This window comes from Gouania willdenowi, chromosome 14, assembly GCF_900634775.1.
Source record: "Gouania willdenowi chromosome 14, fGouWil2.1, whole genome shotgun sequence".
NCBI lineage: Eukaryota > Metazoa > Chordata > Actinopteri > Blenniiformes > Gobiesocidae > Gouania > Gouania willdenowi.
In genome coordinates, this window is record NC_041057.1 from 24,651,334 (window position 1) to 24,674,214 (window position 22,881).

The window sequence follows — 22,881 nt, forward strand, 5'->3', positions numbered from 1 at the left end:
CATTGTGATTTTTCAGAAGAAATGTGGGTACCCATAAATTTGGACCTATTGTATCATTATGAATTGGAAAGGAAATTTCTTCCAACCCTTTAAAATGTTATGTAATGGTACCATGATCCGGATAACATTCAGATAACAATATTGGTGGAGGTTTGCACTCTCCGAGTGCTCTTGTTCACAATATTAACCTTGTGTCAAAAACTTGGCAGTTTGTGTTTTTGTCCTCAGGCAACAGTGAATCAACAAAGAAAAAAGATGATGGCGAAATGCGCATCTTTGTGGCCCTTTTTCCATACGATCCTGTCAGCATGTCACCCAATCCTGATGCTGCTGAGGAGGAGCTGCCTTTCAGGGAAGGACAGATCATCAAAGTACGTTATCAAACAGCTCCCACATGTTTTACATCAAAGATCCATTATAGCCCCATCCACCATACAAACAGGAAAATGAGAGCCAGAAATCAATTACTATTAATAAATTAATGAACATAATTTTAAAATACACAGAGTGGTCTCCTATGTGCTCATAATTTTTCATATACTGGTAATCATAAAATATGTAATTAATATCACATTTGGATATTAATATTAATTTGTGATATTTGGAGAAACATGCATGAACGAGAAAGAGACTTTACACACTACTCAGCCACTTATCGAGTACATTCCAGGATTGACTTCTTCCTGATTAATCTCACAGATAGACACCGGGTGAAAGAATGCTCAATAGGAACAGCAGATATTTCTGACCACAATATAATATATTTAAAATTACATTTAACAAATCAGCCTAAGAACACTTTATGGAGATTAAATCTTGGTATTCTGAACAGCGAAGATGTAATAAAGGAAATCCAAAAAGAAATTTCTGACTGTATTGAAAACAACATGAAAGGTAGCCCCAAACCTACCATAATGTGGGACACAGTTAAAGCAGTAATGAGAGGAAAACTTATAGCAAAAACTGTATTTTTAAAACGAAAAAAAAAGGAAAAATATGATGAACTACAGACCACTCTAAGGGATAAAGAAAGACAACAGCAGGAGGGTCCTAATAAAGAACGAGACATACAGATAAGGGAAATTAAAAAACAAATTGAGGACATTCAGGATGAAGACATAGAAAAAAAACTGAGATATATAAAGCAAACCTTTTACGAATCAGGACCAAAGGCGACCAAGATCCTGGCAATACAACTTAGAGCAAAACACATACGGAACTCAATACATAAAATTAGAGAACCCGAAACTAAAAATGAACTATTTGATCCAGAAGAAATTAATGAAATATTCAGAAATTACTATAAATCTTTATATTCAGAGGGAAAACAAGTTGATGAAATGGAAATAAAGAAATATCTATCTGCTCTTGATCTCCCTTCATTGGGAACTTTGCAAAACAATAAATTATTAGCCCCTATAACACTAAAGGAAATACATAGAGCCATCACACATTTGAAAAATAACAAAACCCCCGGGAGTGATGGTTTTCCAAATGAGTGGTATAAAATCTTTAAGGAGACCCTTGCACCGGTTATGTTGAAATCCTTCAATTGGACACTAGATAAGGCAGAAATTCCACCATCTTGGAAAGAGGCTACCATCTCTGTTATTCCCAAGGAGGGTAAAAACAAGGAATACTGTGAATCTTACCGCCCAATATCAATGTTGAATGTTGACTATAAAATATTTACATCAATTTTATCAAAAAGATTAGAACACTTTCTACCTGATTTAATAGACGAAGACCAGGCAGGCTTTATTAAAGGGCGCCAAACTCAAGATAATATAAGACGAACTTTAAATATAATAGAACATATTAACAAAGAGCAAATCAGTGCAGCAGTGATGAGTCTAGACGCTGAAAAAGCCTTCGATAAAGTGAGCTGGAAATTTTTAAGCAACGTACTAGAAAGAATGGGCTTCAACACCAAATTCAACAAGTGCATTCAGGCACTGTATAGTGAACCAACTGCTAGAATTAAAATCAACGGACACCTTACAAATAATTTTAGACTGTAGAGAGGTACTCGCCAGGGTTGTTGCTTAAGTCCTACTCTTTTCGCAATATTCATAGAGCCCCTGGCCCAGGCCATTAGACAACATAAAGATATAAATGGAATCAATTTAGCTAAAGAGGAACACAAAATTGGACTTTTTGCTGATGACGTAATTTTATACCTTCAAAACCCTAATGAGACACTCCCTAAAGTGATGGAAACGTTAAATGATTTCGGCTGTCTCTCAGGTTACTCTCTAAATATCTCTAAAACACAAATACTCTCAATCAACACGTCTATAAAGAAGGCGATAAGGAAAGAATACAGACTGAAAAAAGAAACAAACTCAATTAAATATCTGGGAACTTGGATTACACAAGACACAAACAAACTTTATGAAACAAACTACACTAAAATAAATGACAAAATACAAAATGACTTATCACAATGGACGGCACTATCCTTAGATTTCAGCGCTAGAATTGAAACTATAAAAATGAATGTGCTGCCAAGGTTATTGTTTCTTTTTTCAGCATTACCAATCAAGATACCAGAATCTCAATTTATAGCCTGGAATAAACAAATCTCAAAATTTATTTGGGCAAGAAAGAAACCAAGGGTTAAATTCACAACTTTACATATGAACAAAGATAGAGGTGGACTGTCACTACCAAACCTGAAGGAGTATTATTTAGCTGCTCAGATGAGATATATTGTCTGCTGGTGTTCTCCAGATTATCAGGCTAAATGGAAACAAATTGAGTTAAACATGGGCCAATCCCAACCACAAACCCTGATAGGTGAGACAGAAATAAAATTAATGGGTGCTAATGGTATTGTAGAACACACACTAAAATTATGGAAAATGATAAGGAAAAAATATAACTTGGAAAATGACTCTAAACTACTAATCTGGCCTTCCCAAACACTTCGATTCACAACAGCAAACATAGATGATACTTTTAATAAATGGAGAGATAAAGGGATAACTGCGTTATGCACAATGATGGAAGATAAAACACCTAAAACATTAAAATCATTTGACAAACTTAAAAAAGAATTTGATTTAGAAAATGGCGATTTCTATAGATATCTACAGATAAGAAATTTTTTTGATACTGAAATCAGAAAAGAGCTTTCAGCAGGAAACGAATTAGTAGAAATCATAATACAAGCATACAAAGCCACTCCCTTTAAGATAGTCTCAAAACTGTATAAAAGCCTAAAACAAAATGGATCCAACACTTTTTATATAAAACAAAAGTGGGAAAGGGAGTTAAACATGACAATATCTGTGGATGAGTGGTACAGCATGTGCGATACGCAGCACACCTCCACCAGCTCAAGGAGATGGCGGGAATTTGGCTGGAAGAACCTTGTACGTTTCTTTATAACACCACAAATTTTAAAGAGAACACTGAAATGTGAACAGCTGTGCTGGAGGGGCTGTGGGCAAGCAGATGCTGACCACTCACACATCTTCTGGTTATGTCCAAAAATAAAAGAATTTTGGAGGGAAGTTATCCAAGTAATGGGAGATGTACTGTGTTGTACTATACCTGTGGACCCTGTCGTTTACCTTGGCCTTGTACCGGTTGAAGTCATCTCCAAAAGTGATATCTATCTTTTTAAAATAATGACAATTGCAGCGAGAAAGAATATTACCAAAAACTGGATGAAAGTTGACCCACCAACAGTGACTCAATGGACAAATACACTGGAGGAAATATACGTAATGGAGAAATGGACTCATTATCTAAGAAACCAGTCGAGACAATTTGGGAAACGCTGGACAAAATGGATCCATTACAGGATAAAGGACTGAATCTTCACACTACCCCCCTAATTTATTTATTTTCTTTTTCTTTAATTATTTATTTAAAATTATTATTATTATTATTATTATTATTATTATTATTATTATTATTATTATTATTTTTTATTTTTTTTTTTATTTTTATATATATATATATATATATATATATATTTTTTTTTTTATTTACTTATTTATTTTTTCTTACTTGTTGTCCATGTAATATAAAATTGTAAATAAAAAGTTTAAAAAAAAAATAAAATATGTAATTAATGATATAATAATAATGAGATATAACCGACACGTACTTAACTGTTATACACAGCATTGCTGGGTGCCATTTACATTTGTAGTCAACCAAGAAAATGGTTGGCGGACCAAGACTATGGCACACGTAGCGATTCGTCGACCAAAAAAAAATGGAGAATGAATGAGCAGGTGCAGAGGAGGACAAGGAGAAAGAAAAAGAGAGACAAATGTTTTTTATGGCTTTTTGTGGTACCAATTTGCTTTTAAACAAAGACAATTTATGGTATGAACCTTATTTAAGCTTTGACCAGAACCCGACAAAGCAAAAGTGAAACTGACAAATGACATATTTATGTTTGTTTTAGCCTGCTTTTATTGATAAACAACTGTTAATGTCAACATCAGATCAGTGCACAGGGAAACAAACGCACGTCAAAGCATTAAAAGAGGGATAATTGCTGTGTTGAAGCACAATGAGCAGTTTAGATGTTCAATGGTATTTTTGTGAAACTGGAGTGCTGCACCAGTAAAATAATACACCACTAAGGCACGTATGAGTTTTACTCATGTTCCATCTCAATATCATGCAGTGTTTGTCAGAATAAGCTGATTGTTTCTCTGTGACATTTTTGGAAAAGGTTTCAAGGATTGCATGGTGGGATGTGGTGTCTCATAGACTGATGTATAGAAGTGTTTTACTTCATTCTTACAGTGATTTCTTGGGTTTGCCCCAAAAACTCTGCCATTGTGTCATCCCAACACATTTTGGTGTATTCACATACTGAAAGTTCTGGCAAAACAATGACAAATGTATATTTTGGGGCCTCCATTGGAAGATCCAAATCTGGACAAAATGGAATGTCTTGCGGTATGAGTTGATATCATGGGGAATACCGGGAACAAACTAGAACAAAAATGGTGTCAAGCCAATCACTGTCCTCCTTGTCTAGCAAAGAAACACAAGTAATCACGGGAAGAATTAAGCAAAAACACTTCAATGTATCTGTCTACAGGACTCCACAACCCACAACTTTTCCAACAATGTCTATAAAGAGTATTTACAGTGTAAATCAAAACATAATTTGAACCTTTCACCTTGTCAGGAAATAATCCTTGATTTATTGATCTATGAGGCCTACACTATTGACCTTGCGTGAAAACGGGTGCAAATCTGAGTGCACATTGTGTCGTAGGACAGGACCATCGTCGGACTTATGAAGCATTCGTAGCTGACCAATTCCACCACCAATGATCGGGTGTTGAATTTGATCGTCATTAACATGTTACACCCTCAAATATTCCAGGTTTGGAGGCCCCGCCCACTGAGGTAAAACAAACTTTTGTTTTCACACTTTTTGGTTGCGTGAAAACTAGAAATTAAGGAGCTCATTTAAACGCTCTGTGGAAGAGAATAATGGAGGCACTGAACAGTGTTTCCTAACAGACTGAAGTTTCAATTAAATTCTCAATAACTGAAAATGATGGTTACTCATCCACAGCCTAAAAGTGTAAATCCCTGCTATTTAATTTTTTATTCAGTCACATTTTGTTGTACTGAACCTTAAGTCCTCACGCTCAGATTTGCGTACACAATGTCAGACCAGACGTGAAATCTGATCGTTGCGTACGATCACGTCAGAATTGATTAATACTGAAGCTTGCATGAATTTGGACGAACGTACATTGTAAAATTGAGATCTAAACGTACGAACGGTAGAAGAACGGAGAAACGAGAAATAAACACTGTTTAATGATTTAAGTTTACAGAATGTTTTGGACCTCCCTCAAGCCACCAAAACATCTTAGCTTTAGATGTTCAGATCTAACAGGCCCTCTCCCTTGCTTACATGTTTGTGTCCTTCTTCCCATAGATTCATGGTGATAAAGACGCAGACGGATTCTACCGGGGAGAGTCAGGTGGTCGCCATGGCTATGTGCCGTGCAACATGGTGTCTGAGATTCAGGTAGAAGACCCAGAGACCCGACAGCAGCTTCTGCAGCAGGGCTTCCTTTCTACAGCAGCTTCCATGGAAAAACTAGGTGTGTGACACTTTTTGTCTGTGCAGCCTGAAAATTGCTTTAGTGGTTTTTACTTTTATCCATTACTGTGAGCCTAGAACTGTCCTCTATTTTGGACTGCAAGATTCCTCTATCTCCAAATTTATGTCTGATAGGAGACCCAACTATACTTGATGTTCCAGCAAACCAATCGCAGTCCATTCTTGCGGCACTCGCCATAGTGCCCCCAGCCCTTCAGGTTTTGGACGACCCACTGTACCACTGAGCCTTGGACACATAAGGAGGCAGAGAGGTCAAATTACAGCATTAATTAATCAAGAACAGTTCCAAATGCTTCTCCTTATTATCGCATTAATGTAGAATACTGAGACAAGACCAAGTAAAAATTATCTTGAGTCTGTGACAATACCAGACCTTCAAAATGTGTTCTCGAGACCAAGATCAGTCTCATTTACTACAAAACTAGCAATTGCAGGTACCTCAATTGTTTCCCTTGATAAAAATATGTTTGACTGCTTGGCTGCGCTATACATTGTGAATGATTTACTGTACGTAAAGTGTATCAGGTATTTGGCCTTTAATTATCTTGTCTTTAACTTAATTCAAGTTAAATTGTTTGTCTGCTACCCAGCAGAATTAAGCAAACTCTTTGCTTTTGTTTCCTGCTTTCTACCACAGAGTGGAAAATGGTTTAACTGTCACTTCCGCTTGCTCCCTCTGCTGTGTTCACTGTTCACTGGTTGTCTGTTTTATCTGTTTTAGTTTTTTGTTTTTACCTCTTTGCTGGCTTTGCATTATCTACCTTGTCTGCTCTGTGGTTTTCATTACATTTGTGTTGTATTTTGTTTTATATTCTCCCCTTTACTGTTATGTTGGGTATACCCTTCTAAAATTCCATTAAGGCACTCACACAATTGCACAGCTGCCACGCCGTCCTGTTCCTCCACCGAAACCAAGACGATCCAAGAAAGGTGTGTTTGACTGCTGACAGTTGCTTTCCACTTCACCTCTCTGGTTTGCTGTTTCTCTAGCTTGTTACTTGTTTGTTTTTTGCTGTTTCTGGCTCAGTGGCGTTTCACTATAGATTTACAAAATCACAGCTATATTTTGATTGAAAGCCCAATATGGCACAACCTATTGCTCACAGGCTTTTTACTCTGCAAGCTTCTTTTTATTGTTAGCAGCTCTATAGAAGCTTTACTGTCCAAAGGCTACACATGAATACAGGGCCTTTGTTTGTATACTGATGTATTGCACTGGCTGCAGATACTGCACTAGAGCAACAAGCATGTCAACAACAGACTGTGGTCACTGGGACTTCAACTGAAAAAAAAATCAGCATGTCTGAAGATAATTTTTTGCAATAAAATGGCACAAACCCGGATTTGTTGACAATCATCCTCATTTCCTAATATTTAGGAGGACGTGCTCACTGGTATATGTATGGCAAGCACACTGAGATAGTTTATTATAAGAGTGTCCCCGTACAACTTTCTCATTTCCGATACGATACCGAATATACAGCCTTGCAAATTGTTCGATATGGATATCGATCCATTCCGATATCGGCATGCATGATTTATACTTTTATTACTTATTTTGTAAAGTGGAATGTAAGAAAAGGCTTTTTAACCTTAAACATGAGAATATTGTACAACTAAAAAAAATGCATTTCAGGACTGAAAAAAACCTCAATAAATTCAATAAAAACAAATTATCTGAGTGCTTTTATTGAAGATTTTAGATGCTGGCTTGAGCTGTTAATCTTTGCCGAACCTGACCTAGCTAAATTTCTATCATTTTAACACGGGCACGGGTTGGGCTCGGACGCTGCGTGGTAAATTAATTGTCAGGTGATGTGTTTTTTAGCGCGAGAAAGACACACTGATGATGAGGAGATAAGATGATGAGGCTGGCCTCTAGCACATGAATATAGGGAAGTTTAAAAATGCATAAATGCCTCGTTCTTGACTTTTTCTGGGGCTTTGTGCTGTCACAGTACAGGTCGTTGAGTTGTGTGTGTTACAGCAATGTTACAACCTGCTTTACAGCAGAAGTAAAACGGTACATAATGAGTAGCAGCAAATGAAGCTAAATGTCATGTTTAGAGTTGTATGCCAAAAAAAATAAGAGTTGTATGCAGAACTAGTGGCTATTAAATTAAGCTAAGTTATTAAGGAAAAACTTGACTTGGATCAAGGGAGCAGGGTGGAGAGATTCAAGGTAGAAAATGGAAGGGTGGGGAAGAGTTGATTTTTGTAAAGTGAGAGTGAGATGTGAAGTTGTAGTTGTGCATATTGTGTTTATTGTGTTGTGTAATCAAGCCAGTCTGGTGTTAAACGTAAGGCTTACCCGGGGTTTCCACTGGATACGTCTCCGCTGCGCCACGGCACTGATCCGGTATTTCACCGCTGTCCGCCGTCTGGTAATTCACACCGGTTGCGTTTTGAGTGCGCCGCGGTGCACTCCGGTTGAACGAGTGTGACGTCACGAGACAGAGCAGTTCTCACAATATTTATATAATCGCGCGAGAACGCGGTTAAATGTATGTGTTATAAACACAACAATAAACAGATAAACAGGTCAATGTTCCTAACAAAGGAGAACAAGAAGGTTGGACTCTGGATTTGTTGTAGACGCATTTTTTTATCAACAGCCAACAGAGAAAAACTGCACCAGTAAAACATGAACTAAATCAAAGTTGCTGCAGTTTCCAGTGCAGTTACAGTATGAGAGGAAACAATATAGTGAATGTGGTTTTGTTCTTACACATTATGACATTTTGGTGATGTATTTACTTGAAATATAATCTGAAGTGTTTTATTTTGAAAAGTAACCCAATATTTTATTGCGGAGTACGTGCTTAATTTCCTGTTTAGCTTCATTTGCTCTGTGCCGATTGATGCGTCGTGCTCCGGTATCCGCCAGAAATAGAAGCCCTGCGTATATCTGGCGGAGGGCACCGGACTACCGCATCTGGGAAGGAGCAGACACGCACCGCAGCGGACCCGATGGAAAATAACACATACACTAAGATGGAAACCTATCAGCTCCGGTGACGCGGCGGTGACGTAACGCAGTGGAGCCGCATCCAGTGGAAACTGGGGGTTGGGTACAATGGTGGTGGCTGTGGACAGAGATAAGGAGTGAGTGGTAATACCTAAAACAGGTATTTGGGATCAACGTGTCTAAAGTTAAGCCCACTACGAGTTTTATCCCCCAGTCCAAGGCATGCCAGTGCATCGTAGTCCAATGTATGTGCAAGAACTGCCACTGCGAACCCAAGCGCTGCCCCGGACCCGAAGATGCAACCAGGCGTAGCAGAAAGAGCGGAGGTCAGGGAACCCAGGCAACCCCCTTAGGGCCGAGCAGCCCTCCAGACACCCCTAAGACCCTAAGCCGAGAGGCAGCCACCGCCCCCCACACACACACCCGAGAAAGCACCAAGGAGCCGAGGACCCAGCGCACCTCACCACCGACCCCAACCCCCAACCCCCCCACCAACATCCACCCCACCACCCCCACCACAGAACCCAACCCCCTGAGGAGAGGGCCCAAAGAGCCCCCCGCCCGAGACTCCAGCAGAGGGTATTGTGGATTTTAGCTTGCTGGGTCCCATTCATTTTTAGTTAAAGGGAGGATTGACGATTTTGACCAGTTAATGGAATAGTCTGATAGTTTAGAGAAGCTGTTTAGTAGACTACATACTTCTTCTAATGAGGATTGGGGTTCTTCCAAATGAAGTAAAATATCATCCGCATAAAGATTAATTTTGTGTTCCGAGATGGATGAGTGGATTCCTTTAATAACAGAGTTCTGACGTACAGCTGTGCGAGAGGTTCAACGAATATTGCAAAAAGCAAAGTGGGCAGCCTTTTCTGGTTCCCCTCTGCAGTGTGAAGCTTTGGGATGTTATTTTGTTTGTGGTTACTGAGGCCTTAGGTTTAGTGTACGGGTGGAGACCCATTGTAAGAATGATTCTCCAAAGCCAAATTTGCCAAGGACAGCAAAGAGGAATGACCAGTTGACTCTATCAAATGCTTTTTCTGCGTCGAGTGACAAGATTATTGTTTTCTTTTTAGAGTTCAGTGCCATGTTGATCAAATTAAACAGTCTTCTCACATTGTCTGTGGAGTGTCTATTTTTAATGAATCCTGTCTGGTCTTGGTATATAATTGACTGTACTACCTTCTCAAACCTGCTTTGGAAATTATTTTTATGTCTGTGTTAATAAGTGAAATGGGACAGTAGCTTGAGGGTAACATAGGGTTTTTGTCTGGTTTAACTATTAATTTAATGTTCGCTGTATTCATGTGACCTCCTACATAACCTTTATTTTTAATCTCTGTTACTAGTCTGAAAAAAAGCGGAGCCAGCATTGACCAGAATTGTTTTAGGAATCAGGGAACTCATCTGGACCGGGTGCTTTGCCTGTTGACATGCTGTCCAAAGCCTTTTGTAGTTCTTGTAAGGTGTCACGGCAAATTTGCGGTTGACCTCATTTGGAGACATGATTTTTTGCTCTGGTTGAATGATGCAGTCCAGTCGAAGCATGATGATTTTATAAAAAAGATTTATTATAAAATTAAATAAAAAAGGAGTACAAAAGAAGCTTCCATCCTGTAAGAATGAAAAGCAGCCCCCCCAACAACTTCACAGCTTAAGCTTTTATACAGATAACAGAAAAAGTTCCACCCTGAGGTGAGGAGATGGAGGGGGTCAGATGCCCAACAGTGGAAACGTTTGAGGATGATGAAGACGTGTATATTATGAGGAAGGTTGGGCGCCACTATTATCTGTCCTTGATAGTGTGTGTGCGTGTATATCTGCATGTGAGTTTGAGTTTGGCCTTCAGCAGAGACTCTGTGTTGCACTGAGTACAATACGATCTGTACTGTTTAATCTAACATGACTCAGCTGTTCAAAAGTGCAAAGAGTAATGCAGTCATGTATTAAAACATGACAAATTGTACACCTGAACATACATTTGACGATATGATGATGAATATAATAATTGCCATAACAAAGGTTAATGGTGAGTCTAATGGTGAGCTGTGGTAGGTTTAAAGGAGACATATCATGCTTTTAAATCCTTCCTTTTTACATATAAATCATAAAGTTGTGGTCTATATAAAGCGGAACTAATGACTAATGAAAACTTTAGACTTAAATTAAATCACGTAGGCCATATCATCAAGGATCTAAAACGAGCACACAGCGCTAACATATGAAGACGGTGCACCTGCTAATGCTAACAAAACAATGACAGGGACATCTTATCATCACACTTTTTAGCGTTATTTACAGCTTACCGAAGTGCTCTGTTCGTCGTCTCCAAAGATGGAAGGAATTGACCCCTTAATCAGACGAAGTCTTTCGGCAAATCCTTCTTTATACTGGCGGAGGTTGAACATAAAGATATCAACGGAGCACCTGAAGAGACTAATTTGAACTTTTCTGTACTTCTAAACACTCTAAATATACAATAAAGAGCATTTAAGGGCTAAAAAAGTGGATTTAGCATGATATGTCCCCTTTAAGTTATTGTGTGTGTGTGTGTGTGTGGGGGGGGGGGGGGGGGGGGGGTTGAAAGAAAAAAAGGGTTAGGGGTTGGAGAAGAAAGAGTTGACATGGGGGTAGAGAGTGTCCTGTGAGATTGTATGCACCTATACGTGTTTACCAACATCTGTGCAAGTATATAGTATACATACATGCACACACACACACACACATCCACTTACGTATATAGATTTTGTAGACTGTTTTTTCACTTTTTTTTCCACTTTTTATTCTTTTTAATCATTATTCTTTTTTCTATTTATTTTATTTCATTTTTATTATTTTTTTTATTTCTTTTATTTTTGAATATACATATACATATACAGCACATACATTTATTTTACTTTTAAAATAGTGCTACCATAACTTCACCATAAGTGGAGAATTATCCTTTCAATATTGACTCACCTGTTTTGTTTTGTTTGTTTTTTTTCTTATTTATTTGTTTTTCTTAGTAGAGCCAGGATGTGATGCTTGAATCCCTGAACAGTTGGCCATCTATGTAAAGCTTGTCTACGACCAGTTTTGAATTTTTGCCTCTCTGTCGGTTTTCTTTGAAAAAAAGATACAGGGTTTTTCGACGTTCATTTATTTCTCAAGGGAATTGATCATTCATGCCGATTGCGTACCTTTGAGTTCCCGACCTTTACTTTTAACCTGGATTTTCTGTTGAAACTGTTAAAATTTGGAAATGATGGGACGTAGGTGGTTACCTCTACGTGGTCCGAGACAATGGACACGGTGAAAGGTGATGTTTTTCACGGTTTCTGCCGGGATTTTAAATGCAGATGATGTGAAGTTTTTCAGCAGAGCCTCTGGGTCGTCGTTGGGGGTTTCTGGAATGCCTGAGAATAGCACGTTGTCTCACATACTTCTCTTTTCTTTAATCTTCATGATGTGACTTGTTTGCAGCATGTGGACCATAACCTGAATGGCATGTCATTCTGTGGTCATGCTAACGTCTCATTCTTTGCCCTGTATCTCTCAGTGGACTCTGCTTTACTTTGGGAGGGGAGCGTAGATTCTTTGGGTCAAGGTTTGTAGTGGGAAGGAACCTTTATCTTTATCTGTCTTTTATTTTTTTTTTAGGTAAGCACCCAAAGGGTGGCATGCATTCATCAACTCGAGTGTGTATACTTTTTTCTTCTCTTGTTAGGAACCTGAAGATTGAATCTGTTTACTTCTTACACCTTAACTTGCCTGCCTCATTAGGGACTGTTTGATTTTTAAGGGGATTGTTAAACTACTGAACTTTTAAAAGTGAAGAAACAAGCATTTATTTTTTTCAGGGTTCACTATAAAATTGAAAAGCCTAAAAACATTTTTTTTACAGCAAGTAAAGTTTTGCAGCTTGTGGTTGCAAGACTTTAGGCTTTTTCTTCAATAATTCTAAAATCTTAAGTCAAGCAGTCCCTTTGTCATTCCTTGGTCCAGCTGTTGTCATGAGTTAATCTAATAATTGTTGTTTTTCTCCTTTTTTTCTCCTCTGACTGATGCTCTGAAAAGCAGCACTTATACAGGATAAGTCCAGCTAATGAGAGTTAGGCAACAGTGGCGTGACTTCTCCTCAGTTTAGCATGGCACTCAACAAGTTGGACAAAGTGCTGAAACATTTAGAATGTTTTCTTTTCAAATGTAACAGTTTTCTTCTTCTTCCTTTGACTGATAGATCTGAGTCAGCCTGCTGCCCCCCCACAAGAGGTGAACGCACCCTTGGGAGCTCGCAGGATGGTAGCCATCTTTGATTATGATCCACGAGAGAGCTCTCCCAACACTGACATAGAGGTCTGCCCCACCATATCTTCTATTGTTTCAGATTCAGTCAAAATCTTCAAACATAAATCACAATTTAAAAATATATAACAAGACTGAAACAGGCAGAAGCAAAAATGCTTATATGCCCAACATAAATCCTTACATTTAAGTTGCCTTTGTCAAATAATACACACTCACATACGCATTCAACAAAGTACATTTGAGTTGCCCTTTTCAAATACTGCAAAACACACACACACACACACACACACACACACACACACACACACACACACACACACACACAGTATATTATTTTCTTTAACATTTTGACAAAGAACACTGTATACTCTAACAAACAGATTTTTACTGCTTTCCATAACTTTCTAAAATAAAACAATAGTGTTACTCATATTTATTTCTTTATCAACATTATTCCACAATTTACCCCCGAGAACAGAACTGAGAGACATCTTTGTTTTAGTTTCAATCTTGCCTTTGGTACAATAAACTTGAATTAATCTCTTAGGCTTTATTTGGTGGTCTGTAGGAACAAGTATTTTTGAATCACTTCTGGAAGAGCATTTATTTTAGCTTTGAACATTATCTGTGTTTTTTTATAATTAACAATATATTTACATTTCATAAGTTTTGACTGAACAAATAATGGATGTATATGGTCATATTACCCTGCTTTGTTTTTCAATTCTAATTTTGTCATTGTTTTAGTTTTCAATGTTTCCTTAACTGTCGTTTGTACAGGCGGAGCTGACTTTCAGTGCAGGAGACATCATACAGGTGTTTGGTGAAATGGATGATGACGGCTTCTTCAATGTAAGCATTCAAAAGCCATGAATATAAAGTTGTTTTTTGCTATTGTTGTTTTTGAAAATGCACAGAAACACAAAATAATTTTTGATACAGAATATTAGAGTGCACTAAAATGGTAGGTAGAAAAAAGTATCATACAGACATTAAAGTTTCTGTTAATTATTAACTCTGTGCTTGTGTGACACTGGATGTGACACTGTACACTGAGAAACTAAATCAAACAGTCCAAATGGAGCAATATCATCTGTAATTTTGTGGTACAACAAACAGGTGCTGAAGTCGTACCTCTACTGTAAAACTGGTGCAGCTATTCCTGTAGAATGCATGACTTCTTTAGCATAACAGAATAACTCATTAAAAAAAGTTATGTTTGCTGTTACAGCTGTTTTGAAGAAAAGCTGAATGTTTTACTTTGTGGAAAAGATAAATAAATAGTTAACTGTCATGTTTAGGATTTACGAGTGATTTTGAAGAAACAAGATGAAATTTGACAATAAGGAGGCAATAAATTGGTTGTATACTGTGCCTATTCAATCATTTTAGATAACTGATTATGATTAAAATATGCTAATTTGACAAGGTAACCCGGTCTCACTCTAAACTAAAGCATGTAATGACTACGCTTGTCCACTGCGCAGATGCTTCTGAAAGCATACAATGACTGCCAACATCTGCCCAGTCTTTTCAAAGATTCATTCAGGTCACGACTACCTTGTCAGTCCTGTTGAGGGAAAACATGGCGGACATTCCATACATTTTGGCATTGGGCAACCAGCGGCCAAAGCTCCCAAAAAAAATAAATAAATAAAATGACACAAAAATCTGCAAAATGACAATGACAATGAAAAATAAACAAAATGGTAACAGAACAACAAAACAGGACTCACCCACCCATGAGCCTAAAAACACACAAAATTAGGACAAAAACAAACATAATGAGTCCAACAAAACACAAATTTTTCCAAATTTAAAACCAAAACATAAATACAGAAAAATCAAAAACCAGACAAGCAACAGTGTTCTGTGGCGTAATTAATCTACTGGTGCTCCTCTTTTATTGTGATCAACTTCCGTGTGTGTTTACGGCTGAACGTGAGCATCTTGTTACAAAAACATCCACAGACTGAATGAAAACAGGAGCAGAACCTGAAAACTGCTGAAATAAATCTTAAACAGTTTTATTGTGTGTGAAGACCTGGTTCAGGACCTGTGGAGGGAAACCAGGTGCAGCGTAGTGGTCCTGTTTGCTCTAATTTTCCCTTAAATAGCCAAATAACTCACAACAAGAACAATATTTCATCATTAAGATTTTGAATTTGAAAACAAAAAATACATGTTATAAAAAAATATATATATATATATATATTTAATAAAAAAGAAAGCGTATTGTGAAGTTTGCCTGCGATTGGAAGGTCTGTCACTTGGTACCAGTGACAACTGCTGGTTTCTAGCGGTATTGCACGCGATACAAGTATTAAAAAGTTAGAGATCGTCAAATGTATTCCAAAAGTCCAGTGCACAGAGACAGCCAATAGAATCTCCCGGTTTGATGACCCACACATACGGATGTTAATACAGTCACAATACATTGGATTACACACAGACAACTTTGTTTACAAATTCTAATTCTACAGACATGGCTTGAAACACACACACAGATCAGAGTACAGACACTCACATTGAAACACACACACTGATCAAGGTACAGACACACAGGTTGAAACCTGCAGACACAGAGATTGGATTATGAACAGACAACTTTGTTTAGTAAGTAAGTAAAATTTATTTATAATAGCGCTTTTAACAGGTAAAAACCTCCGGAGAGGAGGACAGGATATTCAGCTGCTAGGGGGCGCAGGCGAGCAGTCAGTGGGCGCTCCTCCAGAACCTTCCATTGGCACGGAGAGGAGGGGGGATGGGTGAAGGCATAGACACAATAAAAACAAATTCTAATTTTACACACACGGATCAATATACAGACACACAGCTTGTGTTACGTACACACAAATAGTTTTGTTACAATAGGCGGGGCTTCTCACTGCAGCAAGTTGTCGATTCAGCAATTGTCCGGTCATACGTGCTTTAACCGTGTCTTAAATCAGCTGTAAAATACACAGAAACAATTATCTGTCATCTAATTTGTTTCTCATCTCTTGGTTACCTTGTTTGGCTCAAATCAAGGCTATACATTAACTCTTCTTTTTTTTTTAAACTAAAACATATCTTAATAACCTAGCTCATAACAGCCAATCCATGATTTAAAAAAAACCTACTCTTCAAGAAGTACAGCAGACCACGATTCATGCCGTACAACTGTAATACCTACTACCTGTGTGGGTGTGAAGATTCACAAGGTATTATGCACCATGGCATCTGAGGAATGCACACCTATAGAATGAAGCAACCAACCCTGAATAACATGTTGGGATAAACCCACCTTTTGGGAGGTAGAGCAGACAAGGATTCCAGTTGAACAATTGAGAAAATAAAGAACCACAATAGGTCAGTGACTTTAATGGTGCACTCAGAATTACAGCCAGGCCGGGCCAGGTCGTGCATGTGTGAAACCACCAATGGGCCTATTGTGAGGCTTGTGTAAGTGTTAAATTCCTTATTGGTCACACATGTATTGGGGACAAGGCTGGCCTGAGAGCAATGTGAGTTGTATTGAAATTTCATGCCAATTACAATTTAATTACAATTACAACAGCAACAAATTTTTTCATGTACAATTTAAATTATAATTACACCATAATTGTAATTAATTATCAATTATGCGATTACAATTATAATTAACTGCAGGATCCTGGTTGCAGAATCCTACTGCTGCTCAATGCAGCAGTCGTTTCACTGTTGATTCTAATGAGCAGCAGTGACTCCTGGTTACTCTTCTCTTCTTAATGGCGTCTACGAAACAGCAGAGTGGGAACTGTCACCACTTGTTTTCGGGTCACGGTTTTAATTTATCATCTCTCAGTAAACAAAAGAGGTTTACATCAATTTTTGTTTTACTGATTTTTAGAGCAACCCAAAGCAGCACAAGTTGTCATTTTGAAAAGCTGCTAAATGATCCTAAATGCTTAAACTCATGTAGAACTCAATGGACTAAAATCACGTCACCAATGATGTCATTTCAACATGGCGAAGCACATGGTAAAGTAGTCCCTGTTTTAAAAGTTGATAAAAATGAATATGGTGCAAACTAATGTGTTTTGTTAGGCATAGATCTTTTAATAATGACATTTCAAAGGTTTTAGGCCACATTTGTAAAAACAGTGGAGGATCCCTTTAAAGTATAATTGTTTCTCCGTAGTATGTAACATAGGCCGCTCTGCATGGTTTCTCTGTGTTTCCAATTGGTTCGACACTGCAAACCACACCTCTTTAATGTGAGAATGCATGCAGCCAGGTTGAAATCCCCGAGCTTAAGATATCGTGTTAATTACCAGCTTTCTAGTACAGGTGCTCTGGGATTAAGAATGTTTGGTTAAGTGAAGCAAGACACCAAATGACAGCAAAAATACACAAAATTAGTCTAAAAACACAGAACCCCTCTAAACAAAAACAAAAATATACAAAATGACAACAAAAACACTTAACAACAAAAACACAAACGCTTTGTTCTTTCATTTTCTCACATTGGTCATTATTCTAAATGCTGACATAAATGTTGATAATGTGGCCCTCGGATCAGATATAATCACATTTTTGTGGCTTTCACTGTAATACAATTTGTCCATCTCTGCTATACAACTTCATAACTACAATCAGTAATATAACTATTTTCTTGTTTATACTGGAGTACATGTAAAAACCTGCTGACACAGCATTGTTTTATCTTTCAGGGAGACTTAAATGGACAAAAGGGTTTAGCACCATCTAACTTCCTGCAGGCTTTGCCTGATGATCAGTCCGTCGCCCTAAAGCCTGCAGCTGAGCCTAAGAAGGAATCCCAGGTAGTCCGATATGCCCAACTTTATAAATATATACGTTTTAATTGTACAATAAGGGCAGTGAAATGAACAAATCTGTTTCATGCTTTCATTTGATCCGTTTATTGTTCAGTGTTTTCTTAATCATCCTGTTGCATGTCTTTTGCTCCACTGTTTTCTGCATGGCCGTCCAGAAACAAAAACGCTCTGTACACTTTGAGACGTGATCGTAAGTGTTTTAGATGATCAACAACTATTGTTATCCAAACCTCTTTTGTAGACACACACTGCTTCTTTGCATTTGTTATATTTAGACGTTCATATGAATAAAGAGTAGAAAAGTGCTCCATCCTCAACCCTAAATACAAATATTAACAGTGCAGATATGCTTTAAGCAATATATAAAGTCTGCTCTTTCTTTCATCAGGAGACTTGGACATCTTATATGGATCCACAAGACTACAGCCTCCCCACACTAGAAGAGGATTTACATTCTCAAACTGAACATCCTTACTCAGCCCTGACAGAACTCACAGATCAACCCCAAGCATCCGAGCCAGATGCCACCTCAGGCCATGCTGTAGCAGAGTGTAGCTGCTCCGCTCTCACCCCCCCTCCCTTCTCTACTGACGGACCTGCACGGATTGATGGCTCTGCGCAGGCAAAGAAGAAAAAAAGCTTATTTTCCAAAGGCAGGAAACTGTTCAAAAGGCTGGGATCTAGCAAGAAGTAATGAGAGTCGGGTTGTCACACTCTGAATCCTTGCATTTTTTCTCACTTTACCATGGGTCTAACTAGTAGTGAATGCACTGAGCAGTTGTAACTGTAGATGTAAAACTGATATAGCATCATCGCAAAGAATTAAGAGATAATCACCTTACATGTCGAAGTGAGCCAATAACCTCACCTGATTTTCAAAATATTTATAGAATTAAAGGTGACAGTCTGCAACTCTTATAAAAGTGACTTTTTGTCATATTTGCTAAAGCTGTCACTATGTAAGGACAGCTTTACATGAAACCAGTAGTTTGCGTGAAAAAAAACAGGTCCATTGCTCCTGCAGCCTTTGGCAGATTGCCAGAATGCACCGCGACCGAGCAAAAAGAACCAATCAGGGCCAGGATTGTGTTTGATGGGCTGTCTGACAGCTGTTGCTCTTAGGCACCGCCCCTTTCCCGGGGCTGTAGCGCCATCTTTTTTACAGTGTATGGTCTGAAGGAGTACTTGGTCTACAGGGGTGTCAAACATTATTGTACCCTAGTTTGCACTTCTACTTATACATAAAATATGTAAGAAACTGACAATATCCTAGAAATAAGGGTCTTCACTTTAAATGTACTAGATTTTGTGATCAATTTTCTATTTAATTAAGGAAAATATGTAGCAATAATTTGAGTAAAATTCAAGGATTTTATAAGAATTTTGAGTTTTGTCAAATGTTTAACATTAAAAATGACTGCAATCGTTCGACATAAACACTGGGAAAACTGTGTGCCCTGCAAATATTATTGAGTTTCATTTATAAAATGATTCATGTTTGTCATTTTAACTTTCTCCTGCAAGCCGAAATGAAGGCTCTAAGGGGCCGAATTTGGCTCCCGGGCCATGAGTTTGGCACGTGGTCTACGGCGTCTTTATTTATTTATTTATTTATTTATTTATATAAAGCTCCTGCTCCCATAATTGCATCAGTGATGTCAGAGCAGGAGCTCAGTCAGGGGAAGCCATGTTGACTGTCGACAGTTAAAAAACAAAAGTGCTTGCTCTTCTTTAGGCTGTTTGTTTGTGTGCATGTTTGAGTGGTGATGCTGGTGATCGGGACCACTACGAGTTTTAGAGTGCAAACATTTTCTGGAGTTGTGGGAGCTCTGCAGTGTTTGAGGCGAACGAGTGGAATAAAGTTTAGCAGAGCTGCAACTATTGCATATTGTCAGCATTTAATTAGAACAAGTCGGTTTATTTTGAAGAAGATTATTCAGTTTAAAGCTACTGGAGAATATAGTTTTTTTTTCAGATACAGACATAGTGTAGGCCTCAGAAATCATTAATACCTTCCGAATCATCTCCAATATTAAACGTTCTTTTTTTTTTACATTGTTTATCAGCTAACAAAATTTAATTTTAATCCGCTCAGAGCTTTTTAAGATATCCTGCCAACAAACATCCACATTAACAGACAGAATGGACAGAAAAATGCTAGTGAAAACATTATCTCCTAGGTAGAAGTAAGGAAGTAAAAACACTTTACTTCAGGTACACAATACACACAATACAGTGTGTGACACTTTTCCAACAATGTCAATAAACTAAGTGTTTACAGTGGAGATTAAAATAAACCTGTAACTAGCAGTTTAGACCTTTTCTTTTTTTTAAAGCAAATAATCTTCGATTTGTTGATCTGCCTTTATCTGTTTTTTTGTTTTTGTTTTTTTTTTTTAAATGTTTAAATCAGCTTCAAATGTAAGGCCAAAGGGCAAAAAAATATTTTTTTAAAAATCATTGTTTACTTGGAAGCCACGATATAGTTGATCAGATCAATCAATCAATCTTTATTTGTATAGCGCCAAATCATAACCAATGGTATCTCAAGACACTTTACAGTAGAGCAGTCTTAAGGACGGACTCTTCATTTTATGGATACACACGTATGCATATATACGTATATACACATACATATGTATCCCACACCCAACATGAATTGGGTTTGCTGGGTTTCCTTTAAAGAATAACATTTGAATGAAGGAGCCTCATTATTTTCATTTGACACATTGAGCATGAGCCTCTTTACTATAATCTCTGCAAATACTTTTTATGTGGGACATTTCTGTTTTCCATTTGGAAACAATTGTTCTCATAATCTGATATACTCTCTCTCCAACATCTGCTACCTCTGGTTACCCCGTATGGCAGTTTAATGGTTATTTACAGAAAAAACGGGTAAAATAAGAAGGATTTTATTTGTCTCAGGCAAAGACATGAGGTTTTTTCTGCCCTTAGCCACTTGCTGGACACCTAGTTTAGATAAAATGACGAGGGTCATGAAATTTCTCCGAGAAGCATTGGAGTAGTCCCACATTGTACTGATAAAGTTTTTAAGTTTCTTAATGTTTTATAGTCTAAACCTAAACACCTAAAACCGTGTATTAACCCTATTACTTTCAACTTTTAGCCGAATGTGTATTTATCATTAATATTTTAGTTAATCCTTAAAGTTATTTGGTTAGTTGGTCTGTAATCACTCAGACTTTAGTAAAATAGTCTCCACCAGCAGTTTAGAATGAGACATTTAGGGGCAAATGATCTAAAGCTGTGTGTACAATGAAGAAGTTGTGATCAGGTCAAAACAAAAACCATCACAGATTCATTACTTTTAGAACAAGTTGGGAAAGATGAAGGCACTTCCTGCTGTGGCTCTACCTACCTCCCTTTTTCCTAAATCAGCATAGCTTGGAGAAATCATCGGCAGATTGAAATCTTAGGGACAGACTCTTGCAGCTCTAAAGCTGCTGGAGACGACCATTTTTTATTAGATAGAGACATAGTATAGCCCTCATAGATCAATAAATCATTTGCTCAGAAATAAGATCTAAGGATGAAAATGCCGCTCGAAAGTCTGTTTTCACCTTCTACGTACATTTGTTGACATTGCCAGAAAGGTTTTGCGCATTGCCATTGCTTATTTTTACAATTTTTCTGCAACAACACCAAACTTTGCCATATTTAACCTATTTTCATCACTTTTTTTGCCATACTTTTTGCTTCTTTTGGAGTATTTTTTTACTCCCATTTCTGCCACTTCTTCATTAAATTTCAATGTCTTTTTATGTAAATTTATTCCACTTTCAAGACATTTTCGGCACTTATAAACCTTTTTCCACCACTTTTCCCACCTAATGTCACATATTATTGTGACAATAATGGGTCAACATATGACATTTTCACCATATTTCTTGCTAATTTTTGCCAATTTAACCACATTCACAATTCGCTATGCTCATTATTTGCCACTTTAAACTAATTGTTCCTTACTAATTGTTCCAATATTAACACTGAACCTTTTTTTTCTTTTTAACACTTTTCTGTCCGTTTATGGCCACTCTAATTTGCACCTTTTCACTAATTTCTGTTTTTTTAAAAATCCAATTTCAACACCTTTTCTACCATTTTTGGTCACTTCTAACCCATTTTATATCTGGTGAAAACAAGGATTTAAATCTTTAAGATGACTATTTACTATGGAGCAAAAGATACTAAACTTCCTGGATAACAGTGGATATTATTCAGATAAATAAATGTAGTTCATAGAACAATGGACCATCATTTTGCTGACTTTATGGATGGGCACCAAAAAGCTCTCTCCTTTATTCCTTTATTCCCCCTTATACAGTAGATGGCCCTGTCTCCACATGACTGTTCTTCAATGTTCATGTCTGTGTTCAACCACGTTCAGGTACAGTGGGTGCTTCCTGTGTATTTAATTTGGATTATTGAGGATTCACATGTTGCATGATTAGCTTATTTAAGACAATACCAGCAGCAGTTTTCAGTGTGGCATTCTGTGATAGGCTATGGTACTTGTTTGCATCTTTGGTTCAAGTGAGTGAATACGAGGTCAGACATGCTGGCCATGCAGTGAAGTGCTGACTAGTGTTTTCCCTTTACCGGGGCAGACCTTTATTGGTCACATGCAGTGAGGACTGACTGGAATCCCTGAGGAGAGTTTT

The 22,881-nt window shown here is 37.7% G+C and overlaps 1 protein-coding gene across 11 annotated transcripts in view; it reads left to right on the forward strand.

The window, feature by feature from the left end:
• tspoap1 (TSPO associated protein 1) overlaps window positions 1–19,188 on the forward strand; it is a 123,950-nt gene extending 104,762 nt beyond the window's left edge. For 8 of the 11 annotated variants that reach the window (XM_028466236.1, XM_028466243.1, XM_028466237.1 and 5 more), the window contains 6 exons: window positions 229–371; window positions 5,933–6,101; window positions 13,309–13,424; window positions 14,157–14,228; window positions 18,071–18,181; window positions 18,585–19,188. In XM_028466236.1, coding sequence (XP_028322037.1) covers window positions 229–371; window positions 5,933–6,101; window positions 13,309–13,424; window positions 14,157–14,228; window positions 18,071–18,181; window positions 18,585–18,890 — 917 coding nt within the window. In that variant the 3' untranslated portion in view covers window positions 18,891–19,188. Of the gene's footprint in view, window positions 1–209; window positions 372–5,932; window positions 6,102–13,308; window positions 13,425–14,156; window positions 14,229–18,070; window positions 18,182–18,351; window positions 18,387–18,584 lie in introns of those variants that run through there. The other 3 variants (XM_028466241.1, XM_028466245.1, XM_028466244.1) reach the window with 3 other exon arrangements.
• Window positions 19,189–22,881: the final 3,693 nt, after the last annotated feature.